This window comes from Triturus cristatus, chromosome 9 (genome assembly GCF_964204655.1).
Source record: "Triturus cristatus chromosome 9, aTriCri1.1, whole genome shotgun sequence".
NCBI classification, from domain to species: domain Eukaryota; kingdom Metazoa; phylum Chordata; class Amphibia; order Caudata; family Salamandridae; genus Triturus; species Triturus cristatus.
The window spans coordinates 712934227-712958009 of NC_140592.1; the positions used below are offsets into that span (position 1 = coordinate 712934227).

Below are 23783 nucleotides of genomic sequence, written 5' to 3' on the forward strand. Positions count from 1 at the left end.
GATTTCTAGCAAACCACCCAGGTTTTGATAAATGGGTCCTTATTGGTCTCTCAAGGGTAGGTGACATGTGGGTGAACCTCCATAGGGATTACAAGTTGGTGTCGTAAAAAACCTTCCGCTATAGTCAGATAAGGCATGCTCTACAACTTGCCATTCCAAAGGGTACCGATCTCCCGGTCTCCTCCCCTCAGTAGGATAGGTTGCTAGATTACTATCTGAAAGAAAAAGCAATGTCTTTAACCTATTGAAAAATACTAAACAATTCCCCCAACAACTTGGAGAAAGTCCTGGGCAAATGGTTGGAGGATCTGGGGGAGCTGAGTGATGAGGAGTGGCTGGAGGCACCTGAGTCCCCCTGGTGGGTGACCATATGGTCACAATTCAGATTGGTCCAACTAAAGATCTTACACAGGACATATTATTCATGCACAACACTAGTAAAAATGGGCAAACTTGAGTGAACATAATGTCCTAGAAACTGCGGCCAGGAGGGCACATTTTTACACATGTGGGGGAACTGTCCAATGATTCAGATGTGCCGGAAGGCGATTGTAACACGTTTGATGATATTGTGTGGGGAATAGGCAGAGGCTTCTTCTCAATGGTATTTATTAAATATTTGGGAGACAACAAATCCAACAGCCGGGCAATGACTGTGGGTCACCTTAGGCCTCATGGTGGTCAAACGTAACATAGCTAGAAAATGGAGGGTGGAAGTGGGGTCCACATCCTGGGATTGGGAAACTGACATGAACTAGTGCATGCAGGCAGAGAAGGTGGCTTACAAAGGGAGAGGTTGCCCACACAAATGGACACAAATTTGGGGAGGCTGGAATGAAAGTAGAGGGATGCTCTGTCAGACGGTTGTTAGCCCTCCCAGTTTTGAAGGGACTGAGGATTATGTACAAATGCATATTATTGAGATCTGAAAAGGGAGAAATGGGTGAGCAACGCATCAAAACTTGGAGATCAATGTCCTGATATTTATAAAATTGTGACCTGACACTGTCTGTGATAACCACTACTTTCATGTGTCCTTTTGTCCTTTTTCTTTTCCCTTTTACAATAAAAAGATGTTAAAAAAAAGAATTGTGTGGCTACGGTGCCAGACATATGAGACAGGTTTACATGTCAGAGAAAGGCAGAACTTGGCAGAGTCGGTTAGCAATGAATGAAAAAAATGGCTGCAGTTATTACAGTTGTGCTAAGGCAATGTTTTATGTTCTAAAATCACCAAGTCTAACCTTTGAACTTTAGGCACTCAAATGATTGCACCTAAGCAGTAATATTATGTTCGTCTTGCATGTGTCATAAATTGTGCAGAGTGAAACCCCAGGCTGCACACCCTCTGACAACTGATATCACTGAAGTGGAGACAAGAATTTGCACAGTAATACTGATCACGAGAGAGTCTAAAAGGTAGCCCCCATTCATGCCTTGGAAATAAGAGTGCTCCCCGATTTACATACCGCAATAAAATGAGAGAATTCACTTTGCGCATACTCCTAGTAAAGCAGCATTCAAATGTGCAAGGAGGACGGGGAGAGAAAATCTAGACACTGATCACCCATACATCGCCAACATCCTAGTGTGACTGTGGGGTGCCCCTAAAGACCCTCCCCTCACAAGGGTGCAGTCGCATCCAATGGCTGGCCAGCCAGAGACGTTTTAAGGCATGGGCAAAGTGGGCAATTTCCCAGGGCCCTCACCTTCCATGGGGCCCCCAGGGGAAGGAAATTTGATCTCTCTTTCAAGCTCGCCTCTGTCTTTTCCTATATCTAAACCTCTCTTCTTCTCTCTGCCTACCTCTACCTCTGTCTCTTTGCCCAGTGTCATCTTAAGGAGTTTTTTAGGTCCCCAGAAAGGAATACTTCAACCTTTTTTGCGCGAAACCCGTTTCCAAAGGTTTGTTTGGAACCATATAGGCTACAATTAGCACAAACATAGGTAATTAAATTCAAAGTTGTAACAAACAGGGGCCCCGAAATATTTCTGACCCGGGACCCCAAACATTCTTAAGACAACACTGCTGGCCACAGGGGCACTGAGTCTGTGAGTACTTTTTGGACAGTACATAGGCACCCACAGCTCAGTCTCTGATGGAGCTTGAGGGCCTCCAGAAAGTGAGGATCAGTCTAGGCCAGCACCCTCCCTAACCCTAAGTTACTCCTAAAACATAAGGACTTGGGAAAACATGGCGCTCTCCTGTATGATCTCCCATATCCCCACTTTCAAAGGAGGCGATGCATTTGGAAGGACACTCTTCTCTCTATGGTGTTATTGACGACCACCATAACTGAGTAGGCACTCTTTTACAGTAGGCAGAATTGGTGGTGAGACCACCTCTTGTCTGAACCAAGGACATTGTAGGCTTTAAATGGGAATTACAGTCTCCAGTGCACTACGGTGTAATAAATGGCATTACATGGGCACCTCAGAAGGAAGAAAATATACACACAAGATCCACAAGTATACAGAACCCCTGATCACCCTGCTTCTTTGCTAAAAGCCTTCATGTCACAGCTGGTTCTATGTCACTCTCAAAGTGTCGACCAGAAAGTACACAAATCGAATTTAGCCCTTGCTTGAGAGGTACGAATGTGCTGCTCATGCTTCACGTGTCGGTGGGTGATGTATTTAAGAATCCATTGTTTCTAGGATTTTTTGTACCTAATCAATTTGTGGAATTTGTCCTGGTCGGGCTGATAGTATAAACGTGACTTTCCTCTTTAACATTCCTAATTCAGTAGCCCACATGTTTCATTGTTTCCTTGCAGGTGATGAATATTCATGAGCTTTCGTGTCGGGTGTGAGCCGTTAATTACATATTGGGCAATGTGACAGCGGTGCTATAAAACCTCTTTCGAGGCACACATTTACCAGCACTTGGACAGCCCGGCACCTTCTCTGCCAACAATCCTCAGACTTACAGGAAGGTAAGTGCTTGAATGCACGCTCTTTATTTGCGGAGGGTAGGGAGGGTTGCTGCCATGTTGGGATTTGAAGCTGCTGTAAGATCTCGACTGTTTTTAGTTTTCAACAAACTACATTTGGAATGTGTACCTTTGAATTTTCCTGAGAGTGTGAGTAAAACGCCCTTTCTCTTATAATTTGTAATATTCATAGATGCACGTGCTATTTAAGTGTTTGGGGGATATTCCTGTGAATTTTTATTTCAAGGTTTTTTATTCCCGGTGAAAGCAGTTCATATCAATCTCTCGGGTAGGATTAGTTCGGAGCTAGGACTAGTGTGTCTAGAAAAGTGACCAGTGAACTATAACTCAGTGTCCGTTAAGACATGCAGAGGAATCTGAGAAAGTCGTCAGGTTCTCAGTGTACCCTAGTGTCTCAACCCTGAAGCAGGAGTATACAGACAATTCTTTCCCACGGTTTGAGGTGGTTTGTATTCTAACTGAGTCAGTCATTTCATTTCATTTTGGTACTTTATTTCGGTCATAGACCATAAAAGTAACAATTCTTCAGTGGAAGTACGAATACATCATACCATAAAAGGATAAAAACAGTTCAGGATGTGTTACATACTCAGTAATAGCACTAGATTGATAAAAACAGTAAAACCAAACAGTACAATGTTATACTTTGATATCTAGAGTCAAAAAACAATTTATTTAAGATGGATGAATTATGAACTCAAAAATAGCACCAGTTAAGTAAAAACAATTAAACCGTACCGTACATTAAAGTACATTTGTGACTGACCAGTCAGAGGCCTAGGTACTGCCTACCAAGGGTTCGCCAAGTTGTTTGAAGTGGGACAGAGAGGATTTTGCTCCGAATGGGCCAAATACTCTTGAGATCCTTGCCGACAGAGAAACTTTAACAGAGGACGTATCTGCTCTACATATCCTCTAGGCTATCTTATGGTGGCGAGCTCCTAGATAGCGACGTTGGGGAGCTATCAGCTTTTCCTCTGTTTGTAGGTAGGGCAAAAGAACAGGAGATGGTCGGACATTTCTTCACCCTAGCCACATAAGGGACACATTTTGGATCCACCTTGGTCACGTTTCCATTTGAATGTGAGTGTAGAAAGAGGGAGTGAACCTAGCCTGAACCTTAAATAAAGTGCTTTCATTAATAGAGGATCTGTCTCAGTCATGTAATTCTCAAACAGTGGTACTGGTTTGAACTCAAGGAAGCTTTCAGTCGGGTGCCCAGGCCTATCTGGTTACATAGTTTAACCTCCCTGCTCTCCCAGTGCGCAAACGTCAGCTTTTTATAGCGAGGGGAGTAATAGAGCTTGGAGCTAGTCAATGCTCATGCAAACCCCTGGAGATGAGAAACTGCATCACAGAAGCCAACCACCGGATTTTTCGTCCTGACATGTGATCTGTTCAAGAAATCACTCAAACCGTCCCTGTAATGTTCAGATTCAGGAGTGGATCATACACAACACCTACAAAGGATTGGCTTTAGGCGGGTTACGGACACTATAGACCATAACCCTAAGTCTTGCTTAAAGGCTAATAGAGTACTTAGCGGTAATTTGAGGGCAGCTCTCAGGAAATTATTCTCGTCTTTTTTCATTCCATTTCGATTTCTTTGGCCCCAGAGCTCTGCCCCATATGTAGCAGCAGCTGCGGCTTGGGACCTCCAGACAACAAGAAGGATGGAGACTGGGTGCGAGTTGGTCTTAATTGCAAATTTTAAAATAGGAGCTTCCCAGTGTTTAAAAATGAGAGTGCTTTTTACAAAGTAGTTGACCCAGGTGTCGCAGCTGGATAAGCGTATGCCAAGGAAGTCAAAGTCTGTCACTCACTCTAGTTCCACCCCCTCAAGGGATATATTCCCTATAAAGCCTCTATAGGGGTGGATGGCCGTAAACTTAGTTTTGCTTTCATTGATTGCTAGGCCATGGTCTGAGTAAACTAAATTGAAGTTATTCAGGAGAGTCTCCAGGCTTTTGAGAGTCTTAAATGCCAACAACGTATCGTCTGAAAACAACAAAGCAGGTTTCTTGGTTTCTCCTCGTACTGGGAAATTATTATCGCAGGCCAGTAGATAGTCAATACCCCATTAACAAACAGCAAAAGCAGCATGGGAGCAAGTATACAGCCTTGCCTTACCCCCTTATCTATCCCAAAAGCATCAGTGGCTTCCCCATTGGCTCCTCAACGGATTTGGGCAGCATTAACTTCAGTGGAGCTAAATAATTATATTAAGAAGTGGGCCAGGGAGTTCCAGGTCTCTGAGAATACACCATAGTTTATCTCTAGGGACCATATCGAATTCCGCCTTAAGGTCTACAAAAGCAATATAAAGACTAGCCCCATTTAAGTCGACCTCTGTCTAACTTATTGGTTGGTACCTAAAAATCTGGTCGACCATACTAGTTTTGGTGTGGAATCTGGCTTGAAAGGATGTCAAAATCTTGGTTTCATCGAACCAGAGTAACAATCGGTGTAGTAGTAGCGTATTTGTTTTGACTGGAGTCAATGAGTCTAATTGGGAGATACTTTGCCGGGTCTGTCTTTGGGCCTTTTTTAAGGTTAGAGATTCTGTCCACACCTTTCCAAGATGTTGGGAGGTCTACTCCTGCCATGACGGTGTTATCGAGCCGGGTAAGGTATGGTGAACAAATAGTGGATTCGGAGATAAACAGGCCCACTGGAATTCAATGCTGCCAAGGGCTTTCACCAAACTTCTGTGATTTAATGGCATTACAGATTTGCGACACAGTGAAAAATTCTTCATTACTGGAGGTGTCAGAGTTGTAGATAATGAGACCGAGTGTTGTGGCTTGTAAGGGACCATAGTTATCTTGGGTCTCCGGATTGGGGTGGGAGGGGGAAGAGGAGTATAGGGTTTTAAAGTGGGTTACCAGTTCTGGGGAGCAATGTTAGATTCAGGTTTCGCCCACACTGTCTTGGAGCCTTGTGAGATGACATGCCAGAAGGCTGCCTGATTCCCCGGGTACACAGCGGTCAACATTTCGGTCCAAATGGCCATATCCCAGTTTGATTTTGCACATTTTTTGACAGCTTAGCAGTCTGGATGTTGTTTGGCAGCCCACCCTAGATGGCACGGAGGAGGTGGCTCTTTGCTATTCTCCAATTTCTGTTAAACCACGAGTGTGATGCAGTCACAGTAGAGTTCTTATTTGAGTAGGGTTTGGTGAAAAAGCCTGATTCTTAACTCCGCGAACCATTTAGCATGGACGTCCATTACCCTATCGGAAGGCAGCTCAGGATGAACTAATAGGAGCAAGATTTGGGGCAGGCCCTGGTGTATGTGGGCATATGTATTCTCATTATTCAATACAGTCTCCCATCCTACCTTCCTTCAATCATTGCTAACTTATATATCACCACAAGGTAATCAAGGGTCCTTATTTGACCTGTCCGTTTTGTCATGCAGTGTAAGAAACAGAGGAAAATGATCACTCTCCGTCCTATATAAACCTCCATATCTATAATGAGTTCCTAGAATCGGAGGTCCACAAGAAAATAATCAATACAACTCTGGCTGAAATGTCTTTTAAAGTTGGGCGCCTCTCTACATAGGATTTCACCCTGCCAGTGCAGGCCCTCAGATGACAACATATACGGAGGTCCAGCAACTGCAGGTCTACCTTTGATGTGAACTTTAGACAAGGACCCGCAATCTGGGGAATACCCCAGGATTGATCTACGTCACCGATTATTTCCCTTTGGAGGGTGGTAGGTTTGAAACGTGTTAAAACTCACGGCTACAACTACTACTACCTCCCACTTGGATTTTGAGTTAGTAATATCACTCAGTTGGTCTAGAATGGAAGACTCTGCCTACTTGGGAATGCTCCTGCTATAAACATTAAAATAACAGTAGTTTTACATTTACCTAAAGGGCAACCTCGAGGCCAAGTAGATCCATTGAATTGATTGGCAGTTGCTTAACGTGGTATCCCGGAGGGATCTTAATCCATGTGGATAAACTACCTGAAGTCTAACGGGTTTGGGCTTGCGAGCAGGTACATGAAATTTCTTATACCCTTTTCTATGGGTTGGGACAACCTCCCAGGACTCTTTAAACATAATAATATTGGCTGTGTATATAAAGGGCCCTGAGCCCCCCTGGGCAAACTTACTCCCCAGTCCCGCAAAGTTCCAAGAGATGATACAAAAATCACTGGACCTGCACGTCTAGAGAGTGGAAAAATTGTCCACTGTGCAAGATGCAAGAACTAGTTGGAGGAACCTACACTCGGGGCTGCTCTCGGTCATGACTACCAATTGATGAAGGATTCATAGAACAATCCAGTCAATCCATACAAGAAAGAGAAGATGTGGTCTGAGGGTGCTCTTGTCTCTAAAGTCGGGGGACCCTTGTTTTGAACGGTATCTGGGAGTTATTGGGGGTAGATGTTTGTGCCTGTAAAGACAATAGACCGTTCACAAAAGCTTAATGTGAGAACTGTAAACTAATGCAGTCAAAGGAGTCAGAGTGTGAAATACAACTCGCTCTAATTATGTCAGAATGTATTACAGTGCAGCATTTAATCACGTCTCTAATCCAGTGCGTCACTTTATTTATCAGGGAAGCGTCATCTTCGACACACAAGGGCACCTTGGGATACCAGTCATATATAACATTCAGCTGTGGGAAAAAGCGTTAGGGTTAGTATTAGACAATAGACAATTGGAAACTAGGGTGAGGAAGTATAGGTTTAGGAGTAAAATCAGGGTAAAGTAATGGAACCTGGTTATGTGAATCCTTGCAACCATCAACCTGGCTTGTCGATGAGTTTTCAAGGTGCTGGTATTTCGGCGAGGACTGTAACTCATTACATAGGGCCTTAATCTCAGCCCATGAAGAATTAGTAACTACGCATAGTTCTTTGATTGGGGCACAGGTATCATCCGCTACATCTGACCGTTGTGGGGGGACCAGCAAGCGCTCCGGAGTCATTTGGGGGTGTATTGTTAGAGGCCAAAACAGAAAAATTATTAGATCATGTAACCACAGGTTCTAGTGGAATGTGGGATTTAGATGAATTAGAAGAAATACACAACGGAGAACTGCCAATAGTGGACTTCCTCGGGGCATTTCTTATTGAGCTAATTGTCATGAAAGGAGAACATTTGCCCTTCCCAACTTTTTTAAACAACTGGGCAACTTTTTTGGCTTAGCACCAGAAGCATCAGGTTGAAGGATTTGATCTACCTCCTCTACAAGATGGTCTATATCTTGTAGGGTACTGTTGTGGGATGGACAGGCCTTTTTCCCGGTTGGTTCACCAGTGAGTTTTTCGGTGCTTTTCCTTTTCCCCGATGGTCGACAGGTTAAATATCACTCTGCAATTATTTCAACTAAATAGTCATACTACAAATAACAGCCTTCCCTCCAAAAAACACAAAAAATTGGCCAGGCTACAAGCTTATGTGGGAAAACCATGAGGGGTTACTATTATTTTAAATGCCTAATACCGCTTGCCTCAGTGGGGGAGACTGTTTGATGATGAGTCCTGGATCCGGTCTTTGACATATTTGGTCTGAGTCTGAAAGGACAGCCAAACAGGCACCACAAAAGTCAGTAGATATATGTTCATAAGAGTTGACCTTATTTAGCATGGGGATTTGCAACTTGCCCACAAGGCCAAGGGGGGTGGCCTGCCCTCCCTCTTCCTGTCGCTGACGGGCGCCGGGCAGGACTGCCATTGGCCCAGGCATGGCCCATGTGGCGCGACTGCTCACCACGCTTAATACCGCTTGGTAAATCAGGTGAGGGGGAAGACCAGGGACTGCCTCCTGGGGTCCTGGTGATGCTGGACCATGTAGCCCCCTCTAAAATGCCCCAAACTTCTGTCCTTTATTGTAAGAATTCACCTACTTAGGCAAATTCCCACTCTCTGAAGTATCACGGATTTTCATTAATGGACGAGATGATGTGATTAAAGTACTAATTACGTTTTGATGGGACTGTAGGATTTGGTTCAGATAAGAACATGTACTCAGTAGTTATCAGCAAGCCTGGTCAACATTTCTAATACACCGGTGCAATCATGCGTATTTTTATGAATTTTGCTTTACATTTGTTATGTGAAATTCCCAAAACTAATCCCAGAGAGCACGGGAATAACACAAACGACCTGAATATAAGTAGCTTTTGTTCACGCCTCTTGCGTTTTCGCTCTATGTTTAAGCGCAAAATGCATCCTCACACCTAAAACGGACAGTTTCCACATTATTAAATGTGGCATATATTGTAATGGGTATGCGTGGAGTGGAAAAATGGATAAACACATAAGAGAAAACAGGTGGGAGGCTTATAAATAATGAAAAGTAGAGAAATAATCCCAAGAGAAAGGCTAGGAATAGTCACAGTTAAATGACTTTTGGGCCAGATGTACGACCCTTTTTTGCATCCGCAAACGGGAGATCCTCCCGTTTGTGGCCGCAAAAAAGTGTAATAGCATGTACAAATGCTATCTAACGAGTCACTGACTCGCAAAATAGCATTTGCCACTCTCGCTGTTAGGAAGGGGCGTCCCTTCCTAATAGCGAATCAACATGCTATGTACTAATGTTTTGCAGCCGCATTTGCGGCAGCAAAACACTTGCCGTTTACCACCTACTTCAAGTAGGTGGTAAACCACTCGCAAAGGGGAAGGGGTCCCCAGGGGACCACTTTCCCTTTGTGAGTAAGTGGGGAAATATTTTTTAAGAGCAGGCAGTGGTCCCAGAGACCACTGCCTGCCCTTAAAAAAATTAAACTGAAAAGTTTCATTTTTCTTCTTTTAAATGCATCCTGTTTTCCTTTAAGGAAAACGGACTGCATTAAAGAGAAAGAAAACTGCTTTATTAAAAAAGCACACACAAAAACAACGAGAGAGGAAGGGAACACAACAGGACTACTCCCCTCAAGGAATTGAACTCAAAAACAACAAAGTCCGTGTAATTTAAACAGGGCCTCTTTGGATCAAAAGAGCATGGGTCTACAGACTCAAAACAATCATGTATGTTGTTGAGAGGGAGATGAACCTACAAAGATTGTATAGGTGTTGTGTAAAGCCTTCACTCGCCAACCTGGTTGGAGACATGCTTCATCATCGGGCTCCACTGGGTATGGCCGAATGCCATCCCAGTGTGCTACAACGCCAGGTTACTGCGGAGCAGGGTTCGTGTGAGGTGACAGTGAATTTAAAAACTTCCAATTGAGTCAAAAAGTAAATTTATTAGTATTGCTAATTGGAAATATTAAAAAAGAGAGAGTGAGGGTCAAAAAATAGAATACCGGATTCACTCTGTGGCGGTCAACATGTTTCTGCCTAATGTATATTTAACAGGCTTTCGTCAGGACCAGAGTGGGAGTGCAGAGTCCCGGCGGTATGAGCGCGCTAAGGTTCACCCTACCGTGGACTACTGTGTGAAAAATATATACAGTGAAAAAATCCGCCAGGAATTATAGTGGAGGAGAGGAGCGAGTTTATTTCAGAGGCATATCCATTTGAAGCCTCAGGGATCCCGGGAGGGGGGTGGGAGCAATATGGCACACCGCCCTCGCTGCTCGGCACCCGTTAGGAACCTAAGGAGCCTCTCGTACCCGGGTCCAGGATGATCATCCCACTCTGGTCCTGACGAAAGCCTGTTAAATATACATTAGGCAGAAACATGTTGACCGCCACAGAGTGAATCCGGTATTCTATTTTTTGACCCTCACTCTCTCTTTTTTAATATTTCCAATTAGCAATAATAATAAATTTACTTTTTGACTCAATTGGAAGTTTTTAAATTCACTGTCACCTCACACGAACCCCGCTCCGCAGTAACCTGGCGTTGTAGCACACTGGGATGGCATTCGGCCATACCCAGTGGAGCCCGATGATGAAGCATGTCTCCAACCAGGTTGGCGAGTGAGGGCTTTACACAAAACCTATACAATCTTTGTAGGTTCATCTCCCTCTCAACAACATACATGATTGTTTTGAGTCTGTAGACCCATGCTCTTTTGATCCAAAGAGGCCCTGTTTAAATTACACGGACTTTATTAAAAAAGCAGTCACAGACATGGTGGCCTGCTGACCCCAGCAGGCCATCATCCCTGTGAATGCTAGCCATTCCTAAAGGGGTCGCAAATTGCGCCTGCCTCGTTCATATTAATGAGGCATGCAATTTGCGACCCCATTAGGAATCGCAAACAGTGTCTGAGACATTGTTGTGCATTCCAATGACCGAGTCACAAATGCGACGCAATTTGCAACTCGCTAATTGGCGGGTCGTACATCTGGCCCTTTGTCTAATATCAGATAGTGTTTTGGAAATTGAAACTGAAAGTCATGATGTAATTGGGCTTCTTAACCGTCATTGGTACACTCTTAACTGCCTAATAGAAATGGGGGAGGAGGATGGTGATGAAATATCAAGTGTAACTGTCACACTACAAAAATATCATATCAACAATACTGACAACCAAAATATCAGCTAGGTCAGTAATTGTTTGCTGTACTTATCAATACATATATGTCTCTTGTCCAAAAATTGATTTTTAAAGTATGTTGATGTCAAGTTAAAATAGTAAATCTATACTTACCAATATACACGTAACCAGTGATGCAGTGAACCACCCCCTTAAGCAGCATATGCGGGGGTTGCTCATTGGGTGAACGAGCGGGGGAAACTGGGTCCCCCGAAAACGTTAAGTCGATTTGTATGGTGCTTTCCTGTCTGCAAACAAAATGCTAATAAATACGATTAGTTAAAAAATGAACATAGAGGTTTGGTAGGTGGGTTGACATTCATTGCAAAATAAACAGAGACATGATGAAATGTTTAAAGTAGGGGAAATGCTCAGAGAGGGTGAAATAAAAAAGTGAGCATGTGAAAGAATAGTAGGAAAGAACAAAATAAGGATGAGAGACATAAACATGGGTAGAGGGAAAGAGAGAGGAAAGAGCTGGTGGTCAAAGGAAGGTTGCAAGAAAGGAAGTACATGTCGAAAGATATAATGAAGAAAAGGTGAAAAGTAGGATGGAAGGGTGAAAGAATGAATGGATGGAAGCATGAAAGATTGGGTAGATGGAAGGACACAAGGATAGATGGAAGAGTGAAATGATCAACAGATAAAAGGGTGAATGACAGGAAGAATGAAGAATGGGCAGATGGGTAAGATTGTAAGGAACGATGGTGAAAGGAAGAAAGGAAGGAAGGATGGATGGATGGATGGATGGATGGATGGATGGATGGATGGATGGATGGATGGATGGATGAATGGATTAATATATAAATGGGGAAAGCATAAATGTATGAATTGATGGAAGGAGGATGAGAAGGTAAACAAAATTCTCCTAAGCGCAGGTTTGCTCACTTGGCATGCTGGGTGTGATCAGAGCTATGGTTAAAGTGAAGGTATTTTTATTTTCTACCTTCTCCTTGGAACCTACCTCCACAATATTTTGGCAGTAGATGTTTTTTGTGACAACATTCTTGCAGCATGATATTTCTTTGGTCGATATTCTGACATACAAGTGAAAGGATCAGTGAGCAAGAAAGGTAAGGCAAGCTAATGAGTGAAAGAAAGAGTCAGATTGCAGCATAAAACAGGGAAAGAAGCACTGACAACAAAGAAAAAGAGTTCAAGGCAGTCAGGAGTGAGATGGCAAGGGAGACCAATAGAAAGAAAGAGTGGAGTTGAGATGAACAAAATATATCAAACAAAGTTGTGCATTTGGGATTATCAAACTAATTAATCTGAACTCTTCTGCAGGTCGTCCAACAAGAAAAACGGCCAATCATTGGCTCATAAGGACATCCTGGTGAACCGTGGGACTGAATCCGAAGAAAACCGACAAGCAACAGAGTCATGGCCCAAGACAGAGTGCATCAGGACTGCCAGGTAAATAGACAGATATAAAAAACGTAGAAACATCAACAAATATCAATATGGAATCAATAAGGGCTTCTACTATACTTGAAAGAGAAGATTGGAAGTGTGGTTCTCTTTCACTTCTAGAACATTCTTTGTTGGCTGTGGAAGGACAGATGTGATGCTCACAAATGCCACTATGAAACACAAAGAGGACCTATGGTACAGCATGGGCACACACACATATCTCAATGGAAAATTAATCTTGTTCTTTACTGACATTTTTAATTAGCATTTGTATAGCGCACCATCATTGCGGCTTCGTAGCGCATTTCATGGTTAAAGGCGGCATCAAGGCACGCCTGCCACAGCTCCCTGCTGGTACAAAGCAGACCCAAAGCTGCTCAATGCCAAGCTTGATCTCAGTTCTAATGCAATCACTGTCTTATGTCTGCACAGGACACATCAGTCAAGAGTTGCTGTTGCTGTGCCACTCAGTGTTTCAGTGAGTATTTGGTTATTTTACTTCATTTAAATTAACTAAGATTATCATTTTATTCTGGGACTTTCTTGGTGTTGGAGAGCTCTTGGTGTTTGATGATTGAGTTTCCCTGGAAATGGAAATCATTTTATTCGGAAAAATAAGTTTCCAGTCACTGCTTTTCTCACAAATGCACATGAATTAGTTCCACCTTTGTGCCTAGTCACTGCTGAGCTTTTCCATGAATGGCTCACTGATGGAGTCTTCACCCTCATCTCCATTCATGCCTTGACATACCATCCGGCACAAACATCTGCACAGATGACAGGTCATTGCAGTCTCCAGGTCCCTGTGGTTTTGGGGACCTGGAGCCGTACTACACAGAAAACCTCAGGGGTGCAAAGGGCATGTGCGCCCGCTCTGTGCACCCCTGGGACACATTGGTATTACAGAAGGGGCCTCAGAGGCTTCTACGGCCCACTCTGTGTTACAGATAGCTCTGGCGCACGTGGAACACCAGCGCTATCATCAGAGGGTGTTTCTTCATTTGCACAGAGGCGTCAGCCCATGCACTTTGCCTCTACGCCTGTGCCCTATTTTGGACGCAGACATGACTAAAGGCAGCCTTCTAGAGGGGAGAAAGGGGGTCCCATGGACCTCACAGACATCCCCTTGTGGGCGGGTGCAGTCACTCACTGCATCCACCTGCAAGGGGATCTCTCACCCCTCTTGAAAGTGCAAGTGGGTGCCACCTGCACAGTGAAACACGGAGCAGCTTTAAAGCAGCTGCGCCGTATTTATCTGGAATGCGCTGCCCCCAGGGCAGCACTGGTTCGCGGCTGCCCTAGGGGCAGAGCATTCATGTAATATTGCGCTCTTTCCCTGTTTGCGCACTGCACACCTATTTAATGGTGCACCATTGCACAAAGAGGGAAAGCCACCATATTTGTTACACGGCTCCAGATGTACTATGGGCTGAATCGCAATTCAGTTGGTGTTTGTACACACCGAACACCTTATTACCATACCTTCCTTTTCGACTGTGATAGAGATATTACTCTTGAGCACAAAATGAACATTCAGTAGGATTTGCAGAATCCTGTCCTATTAACATCAATGATGCAGGTTTCTGTCTGCGAATGGTGCAGAATGGTAGGGACAGAGGACTGCAAGGGGCAGCGGACCTCATCCCTGCCTTTGCATTCTTAAACAACATTTTATTTTATCATTCCACTTCCTGTGCTTTATAGGAACAGGAACTCCAATAAAAAATAGAATACGCATTTGGCAAATGCCTCGCTGGGTGCATGCAGCAGTACTTTGGAACTCTGGCGGATCCCCATTCCCAATAGCCCACATTTGCAAAGTGGAAGCTGTCCCTCAGACGCTACTTCTTCTTATGAGAATGGATACCACAGCGTTGGGTGTTAGTATTCAATCAATGATTTACAGCAGTTATTTGTTGAGGCTGGGGCCTGGAAAGAAGGTTGTTTTCAGCTGGCTAGCTAGATTTGCTTGAATAGATCACCTACTAAATGATACAAAACGTTTTGAACTTAATGCATAATGGGGTTGGGAGCTACAGAGGAGCCCTGAAGATAGAGATGATGTGGTCTTACTGAGGCTGGTGGTTGTATGGAGAATGCCCTTCTTTTGGGGTGATGGTGGAGTCAACTATGGGCCAGATGTACAAACATTGGGAAGAGTGATTTCCTAATTGCGATTTCCTGCAAATCGCAATTATTAAATCACTATTCCTAAGGTATGAAACTTGTTGAGTTTCAATTAGTGATTCCTAATGGGTCGTAAATTGACCTACCTCATAAATATTCATGAAATAGGTCGCAGTTTGCGACCCATTAGAAATCATAGCCATCACAGGGATGGTGGCCTGCTAGGGTCCACAGACCACCTTGTCTGTGATTGCTTTGGATTAAAGCAACGCTTTTTACTTTAAAATGCAGCCGTTTAACTTTCATGAAAAACTGAATGTTTAAAAAGAAAAAAATGAAATGCTTAAAAGTAAATTTTTAAGAGTAGGCAGTGATCTTTGGGACCACTGCCCGCACGTAAAAAATATTTGTGTTACATTCTCAAAGGGAAAGTGGTCCCATGGTATTCATTCCTATTTTGAATGGGTTACCACCAACTTTGAAATGGTGGTACAATATTTATGTTTTGTGAATGAAATTTGGTCCCAAAACATTAATACATACCACTGCGAATCGCTGTTTGGAAGGGATGCCCTAAACACTCCCCTTCCAAATACCGAATCGCAAACCAATCTTGCGATTCAGTAACAACTTAGAAGAGGGATCTGAGGTTTCCTTCAATATATTCTTAGAACGAAAGGCACATATTGAGTCGGATGCCAATACTTGCCTTCAGAGAGCACACAGGTAATGAAACCTAGAGTGAAACACGTGCTGGCAAAAAAGATTTTACATGAGTTCTTAACTTACAAAGTAGAGTAACAGTATGGCATGAACTTATTTTGCAATTGGAAATTATAATTCACTGCTTAAAATAGGAAAGAACAATAAATATGCAAAAAATATGTTTGAAATGAACTAAAAAAAAAATCACTTGCTGTGTGCCTTGAAACATGTTTTGTTGAGAATTACAAGATGTAAAGGGCTGAGAATTATACGACAGGACGAGAAGAGAATTATAGAAATAAGTGGGGTCCGGATGGCCTTTAAATCAGCTCTGTTTTCGATGTTAACCTGTTGCTGGCGAGAAGGTGAGGTGGTTAGGGACTGAACGTTTAATTTGAAAGTTGTTTTTTGTTTATTTAACCTTTCTAAATTGCTTCTACCTTTACTATCACAGATGAGTAGCAGTAGGCATTTCAGAAATTGATATGTTTTCTTTTTTTTCAGAATGGCTTCTTGGTCTAATGTCACTTGTTTGGATAGCACTGAGCATCGCTGAGATTGTCATTGGTAAGATCAAAGGATCTCATTGCCTCTTTGTACTCTTTCTTCTCCTCTCCACCCTGACATATGCATCCCTTTTTCTATCCTCTTTTCATCCCTTTTTCCAGTTCACCTCATGAGATTAGGAGATACCATCCCTGGAACGTTTTTTTTTAATGCTGAATGGATACATACTTATAACCTGTTGACTAGTAATGCCTTATTTGGTGTACGACATGTGATTTGGTATCTACCTCATTAACGAGGACGTCGTCGATCTTTGTCCATCTCTTTTAAGAAAGATTTTGTTAGTACTCGAGCAGAACTTCTGTGACACTTTGGTTTGTGGTAGATCATTAAGCCCATACTACATCTCACCAAGGGGCTGTCTCCGGCGACAGGCCCACCCCCACCTCTCCACTCAACAAAGGCATCCTTAATTTCACCCTATAAAGGAGCTTTCTCTGGACTGTTGGCCATTTGCAATGTTTTGAAACTCAATAAATACATGTAAAGTAGTCTCTGTTGGAAACAGTCCCAAACAACATCTCTGGATAGTTCTTTTTTAAATACATATTTTGGCCAAAACCCTAATGCTACTCACTCTTCAGCATTTTTTTTTCTTTTGGAAGAACAGAACTGCAAGCACCAAAATGCACTGAGACAAATGTCTGAGTAGCCGTGAGGGACTCAAATGTTTCCCTAAAGAGAGCTGTCATAGTAAATTAATTGAGTGCCTCTTAAAAATAGTTCTCACCTCCCCGACTGTAATCCAAGGGCAAGAGGTTGAGGGAACCTCTGCCAATATTCAGGATGTGACTCACCTCACTTCTTGAAATTATTGCAGGTAACTCATCCGAAGGGAATTTCTGTGTTTAGATTCAACCAACCTAAGCATACACTCTACAATTTTCATAGGATAGGATTTCATTAACATTCTTGCTATGACACTGCTCATAAGCATGATCTCTTTTGTCTCACATTTTTGTGAGAGCTCTGAGGTGTGACTGCGGGTGTTATATAATGCCTCACAACTTACAATTGAGTTAGTAGTGTAAGTCATGGATTGTCATGTGATCCCAAAATGATCCGATGAGCTATAAGAAAAGCATTTAAAATACAATTAAAATAATAGATTGAAAGAATTAGCTAGAACATGAAACTGACCGGTAGGAAGAGAGAGTGAGAATGTGAGTGAGAGAGTGAGAGACAGAGAGAGAAAGAAAGAGAAAGAGAGGGTCCAATAAAAATGATTGATTGGAAGATGGCTAGAATTAGAGCAAAAGAACAAAGCAAAGGAGGAGATGAGGATTGGAGAAAGGGAGGAGAAAAGAATGAGAAAAAGAAGTTGACAAGGCACAGGTGGTTTAAAAAGAAAACCAGAGTCAAGTCAGGCGGTGTGTTAAATCATGTGTTTTTAAGCTAAACTGCTTTAGGCCCCCATTTCAAGTTCAGGGCTAAATGCTGATCTCTGTGTAAACTAAGGGATGGGGATTCTGAGTTGTTTGATAAACATACCCTCACAGTTTTCCCTGATGGAATAAATTAAGGTAAAGGCCATTAGGAATGCCAAAATATGTGGAACTTGGTGTGTATACAAAACAGTGAGGGATGGAATGCTTGAATTAATCTAAGACACTGGTAATCACTCAGGCCGCATCCCAATCCATCATTATTTGGCACACAATGCCGACTCATTTTGGACCCAGCTTTATGCAAATCAACCTTGACCCTGCTCCAATAGGAATAGTCCAGCCCGAACTGCCAAGCCAGGACCTTCCTGAACCGAAAAACACACAAACCAGAATTTGGTGTGCTACCTTAATAATTGTACATGTTATGTCTCAGTTGCAAGATGAAAACTAGGAAGAGGAGGCATTTACCATAACTGGGGTGGTAAATACCTCATTCTGTGGTAATGGTATTACCAAGTGTGGTAAAAGCCTTCACTGACCTAACTCGGAATGAGGTCCATTGTCTTTCAACAACAAAACACACAACTGCATATCCCAAGATGGTTTTGTCTAGGAATGTGCTTAGTGGCCTGGAGATTTGAGGCCATACTGTCTGCATTCTATACATTTTAATAAGACTAGTTCCTCCTATCAGGTGAGTCTGGAGTATCTGGCAACGTGTTATTTCCTGGTAGAAGATAAAACTAAATATCAGCCACCCTACTGAAGATTTCTTTGGCAACATTTCATTGCTCTGTAATGCAACACCTATTGTAGTTATTTCACTGGTCTGTTGTTTTCATACTTACAGGTTCTGTTTATCTGCATGAATGCCCAGCACAACGCTTCATCCCTATCTACCTCATCGTCAATGGCGTCACCGTCATCATCATGTCCCTCCTCTCTATTGTGGCTGGACTGAGGCCAAATAAGCTCGTCTATGGCATCCTTGCGCTGTTGAGCCTCTTTTGGTTTGCTTGGCTTATCACAGGTAATACCTTTACTTATGTCGTACAGTTCTAGGGAAAGTTATCATCAACGATTGGAAGCTATCAATCACGAGATAACGAATGAAATTAGCAGTCCATTTGCAACATAATTTATAAACACAAAGTGCCATCCATAGGATGGTGGATGAAGAAAGGGCTTTAAAATGAGACAACAAGCCATTTACAAGATAGTGAATGAGCATGAAGTGGTGGGTATATTGATTATCATTATCAATATACTTACAGATAAAGTGATCAGATATGCTCCTTTTTCTGAATGGCTAGTTGTACAATTTATTAACATCACAACAGAAAATAACCACCACAATGTACATTTTTGGGCAAGGTAAGACAAGTGATACATTCTATTTCTTAGTAAAATACTAAGATTCTTTGTGTATTTTTGTATTTAAGAGCACTTATAGTGGTTGCTAAAATTGGTCTGAATGTAATTTTTGAAGCATCATTTAAAATATGATATATTTGTCCCAAGTCAAATTTCCCGCGGCAGCTTGTTCCATAGATTGATTCCAAATACCTATATTTTCCTGCCTCCAGATCTCTTATTTGTTGCATTTTATTGGCGATATTTATATTGGGTTGATGTAGCCCCAGAGGTTATCACAGTGCTTTACATCGGCAGATATTTTGAACTGACAGATGCAGCTTAAAAAAAATGTCTGGTTAACTTACAAACTGGGTGTGGCCAGGTAAAATTCATATAAGAACAATCATTGACATCTGCATAAATTGATAGGAGGTGCTGTGGATTGGCCAAGAGGGGACATTGGGTAGGGAGAGAAGTAAACGGAGAAGGTGAAATGTTTCAGTTCTTTCGTGGAGATACGGGCAGGGGAGTTTGGCACCTGTCTGTTTCTCAAATCTTGACACCCTCATTCAATTATTATTCAATGGTCTGCAAAGGGTGGCAGGTACATATTTATTTACGCCTTGACTAGAATGGAGGAACCCAGCATCAATCAGAACTCAAACATAAGCACAAGACATGTAGTTCCTCCGCAGGCCCTGCCTGTGAGCAGGCCAGAGTTTGCGCAGGGGTCGGAATTTCATGTTGTATGGAGTTTACAGCACCCACTAATTACCAGGGGCAATATAGTCCACACCGTTCATAAAATTTGGGCAACCCAGAATTGCCAGATTTGACAGTTGAAAAGTACATTGTTTATCATGAGATGCAGATTGTGGTGTGTTAAGCAATAAGGCCTACCTGATCTACTGGGCTAGAGTGGGTTTGTTTTCTTAAAACAGTTGGACCAGGTCTTTACCATCTTGGTTGAAGCTTCCAAGCAGCTTTTCCAGCACAGAAATGAAAATTATATTCTAAGTGGTAAACTGGATTTTACCATCAGTTGTAGGCTGAGCTCTATGATAAAGGGAAAAAATATATATCCTACTCAAAAAGTATTTCAAACAGAGCCTTACCTTACTCACCACTGATAGAAAGCCATTTTAACATAAAAAATAACCTTAAAGTTTCAAACTTTTATCAGTGGGGGCCAGAGATTGCCCCAGTGAGTGAAAACACCTGAAGTAGGGACTTCGGAGAGATTTTCCTTAATCTGCGACACATCTCACTTAGTACCGCTAAGGTCCACCCAGTTTTACTGTAGCCCCCCAATGACTGCTTCCTGATTGCAAATAATTTCTTCTCCAAAAAGGTTACGCTATCTAAATGCATCTCTGTTATTTCCATGGTAAATATTGAAAGTGAAATTTTACACTTATCTTTTGTGATATTTAATGTTATTAGTCCTCTAATCCCCCCCTCATGCGTTAGAGAGCTTTGGCCGAATTGTTTAATATAAATCGAATATACAGTGTCTTTAAGCTTATATTATAGAACTGTTTAACTGAAAGATTCATAGTTTTATCATTGGTATCAATGTACCTTCTGGAGATTACATCTTATGCCAGGAAAAGGGAGTTATACGTATAAGTAGAGTTTTAAGTGACACATGGTGGCTGTTGCACTCATGGGTTTTGTAGAAATGTGGGTGAGTAAAAAATGTAGGATTATTTTAAAGATGGTCCGGCAAGGATCTGAGATCAGTGCTGGGGATATGATAAACCTCTGTTTTTTCACCCAACAGGGAGCGTCTGGACTTTCCCGCTGTACCCCAACTACACGAACTGCAACAGAACCGTCTACCTATTTACGTTCTCCATCTTGATCATCCAGTGGATCGTCCTGGCGCTGTCCCTCCCCGCGATCATTGTCAAACTTTTCTCCTCTTTCCTCGCTTGTTCTTCTTGTTCCTCATGCTGTCTTTGTTCTCAGTGCTCCTCTTGCGTTTCCTGTGTTACTAAATGATGAACTTAAGGCTCCAAAATCCTTACATTTTGTTAGAAAACTTGCAGTTCCATGGACTATTTGCACAACGGTGCCTCAAGAAAGAAATTGGTTATTTTGTAAATTCATAATTGCTAATGGATGGTTTTGTTGCACTGACAATTAGGGACCACCTTTCCTCCTGACTGACACATCATCTACACACCAGGATGATGGCCCAACCCTATTATTATTAGGCATGTAGTTTAACAATAAAGACCACATGATAACCAAAGGTGTAGTGTATCCTGATTTTGCACAAAGGCAGAACACATGTAGGGACCAAAGGTAAAACTTGGCTATGAGAGAGGGTCACTGACAAGTGGCCCATGTATAGCGCCAATGGAAAACATGGCATGAACTCAGCCGCGGCCGGTGTAGGTAAGACCAGTGGGGCATCGAGGCCGAGTGGGGGAGAAGGGGTATTTTGAAAGATGAAGACGATGAGATGTCGAATCCCCCCCTACTTGGCCCCACCACACTGCACAGGCTGCAGCTGCATGAACTGTTCTTCCACTTAAGTAATTAACTGTATTTTGAACATCCTAGTGACACAGAACTTATAGATTTACTGGGTTTGCTGTTGTTCCTTTTAGAGGGTATGTATTTCAGCAATTCGGACTGCACTCTTCCTATTGAAGGAGGGTTAATATTGATTTATATAAGGTTGCTCGCTGTCACAAAAATGTAACAGGTGTTGCGATTCGAGTTATTTTACAGGCTACAAAATCAGTAAACTCTTAACCAAGATTTGCACAGGAAATCATTTTTTCTAGAATAGTTTTGTTAATTGCCTGGTACAGCACACAACAACGAGCACAATTTGGTGCACCAGCGAACTATCATGGTAAATAATAAAAGATTACCACCTACGGCTCACAACAAAGGTTTTTTTCAGATCATTATGATGACCCTAGACAGCCAACATTTCTGGGAATTGAGAAAATTGAGCCACACTGTTGAAATAGTGTAAGATGGAAGCGTGTGTTGGAAAGAGAAGGCGGCCGAGGTTTACTAAGGCTTCATGCCTGTGCAGGCAGCCACAAAGTGGCGCATGCTATTCACTATTAACAGCACAATCTATGTTCCAATGGGAAGGTGAACGTTACAGATCACACAAACTGTTGCTTGAAGGTGGCATTACTAGGGTGGATCAACGCAAGCATGCACAGGTTCTGACGCAAAGCCGGCTCTATGAAGCATGGCAAGACCAGGCCTTGCTAGTAGAAGAAGGCTCAAGAAAAGTACATTTTATTTTGTATTCATTCCATATGGGATGCAGTGCACAACACATATCCCATGCACTGGAGCCTTCTGAGTTTGTTTACAAATAGAAATTAGTTCTGGAATGGTATGTCTCCAGCATAAACCCTATGTTAGACAGTGAACACTCACAGATGTACCATGATGCCAGCGCCTTTGTGATTTATCAGACGGAGCAACACCAGTTTAAGGTCAATCTTGGTAGATTCGAAAATAATGTGGGTGCCATGCTGAGCTGGGTGAAATATGTGTACATCTGGGCCTGCATGTGTACTTCAAATAAGAAAGGTATACATATAGACCTAATTTGAAATGAATGTTTCCTTGTGTAATGTAACTGGTGCTCGTGTAAAGCGCTCCGATACCTGATACCTTCGGGTCAAGCTCGCGCTATATAAAACTAAAAATAAAAAGTGATAAAGTACCTCTAAGGCGAATTGCTGAATGCCATAAGTTATACATTTCTCTATTTAAAACAATAGTAGTTATTTTATGTGAGTGATTATTTGGTGCTTCTCCTTTCAGTATTTTATCTTAATGTGACAAGTCAAAATGAAAAACATTTGAGGGTCATGGAATCACAGGTGTAACGCCTTTGCGGCAGGGTAATGACTGACATACAACTTTAGAGGTAGAAAAATGCATAGCGAATAGTTTTTTCCAGTACACCACTACTTCTTACTAATGAAGAAAATGTGACTGTTAACACATTCAAAATCATGTATGAATATATGATTATTATTTGTTGTCGTTGTTATTGTGCTTCAATAAATTAATTTGTTTGGAATCCTGGAATCCTTTAAATAATTCACACCTAGATATGAATGGGATGCACAAATACAATTAAAAGATTGTGTTTTAAAGACACTGTCGCATTTTTGTTCTTGAATGTTCTTTTGTGTTCTTCGGCATTTTCCTTCCTGAGCAGAACACTTGCTAATGTACCAGATATGCCATTGCATTTTTCAGTTCAGTTCAGTTCATAATCTTTATTTGAAAAGACAATCACAACAATACACACAACATTTCCATTAGAGGATAGGTACACCCTATTATCATAGTAGTTTGTATGTATACAAAATTATTTAACATTGCTATTCAAGGATTTCAGAACCGTATAAAAGTTAAGAAGTTCACTAAAAGCGTAAGACCATTGTATTCATTAATAAACCGCACATATTGTTCTAAAATGCTTGAAAATGTTGATTTCCATAAAAATATCAGTCAGTCAGTCAGTCAGAATATCTTTATTCGACTTATTACAAGTCATACAAAGAACAAAAAAATATAATTACTTTGCAATGCAATGCCTACTATACATCTATTTACATTTCCCACACAAAAAAACCTAATAAACAAACAGAAGAAAAATTTTAGACATGGATAAAATATTTCTATACAAATCTATCACGTAAACATGCTCAAACAACAAGAGAAGTATTAAAGTAAGCTATGGCTAACAGGTTTCGCCCGCATTGCGGCTACCAGAAAGTTTGCCATACAAAAAGTAACATGTATGTTAGGTAGTAG

The 23783-nt window shown here is 42.0% G+C and overlaps 1 protein-coding gene across 1 annotated transcript; it reads left to right on the forward strand.

Moving 5' to 3' along the window:
- The first annotated feature begins 2891 nt into the window (after positions 1 to 2891).
- On the forward strand, positions 2892 to 22856 carry LOC146798578 (transmembrane protein 272-like). The gene is made up of 6 exons (XM_085625878.1): positions 2892 to 2936; positions 12700 to 12828; positions 13258 to 13303; positions 16162 to 16224; positions 18463 to 18642; positions 20752 to 22856. Exons 2-6 carry the CDS (start codon positions 12796 to 12798, stop codon positions 20970 to 20972), a joined length of 543 nt encoding a protein of 180 aa, XP_085482004.1. The 5' UTR covers positions 2892 to 2936; positions 12700 to 12795; the 3' UTR covers positions 20973 to 22856.
- The last annotated feature ends 927 nt before the right edge of the window (positions 22857 to 23783 follow it).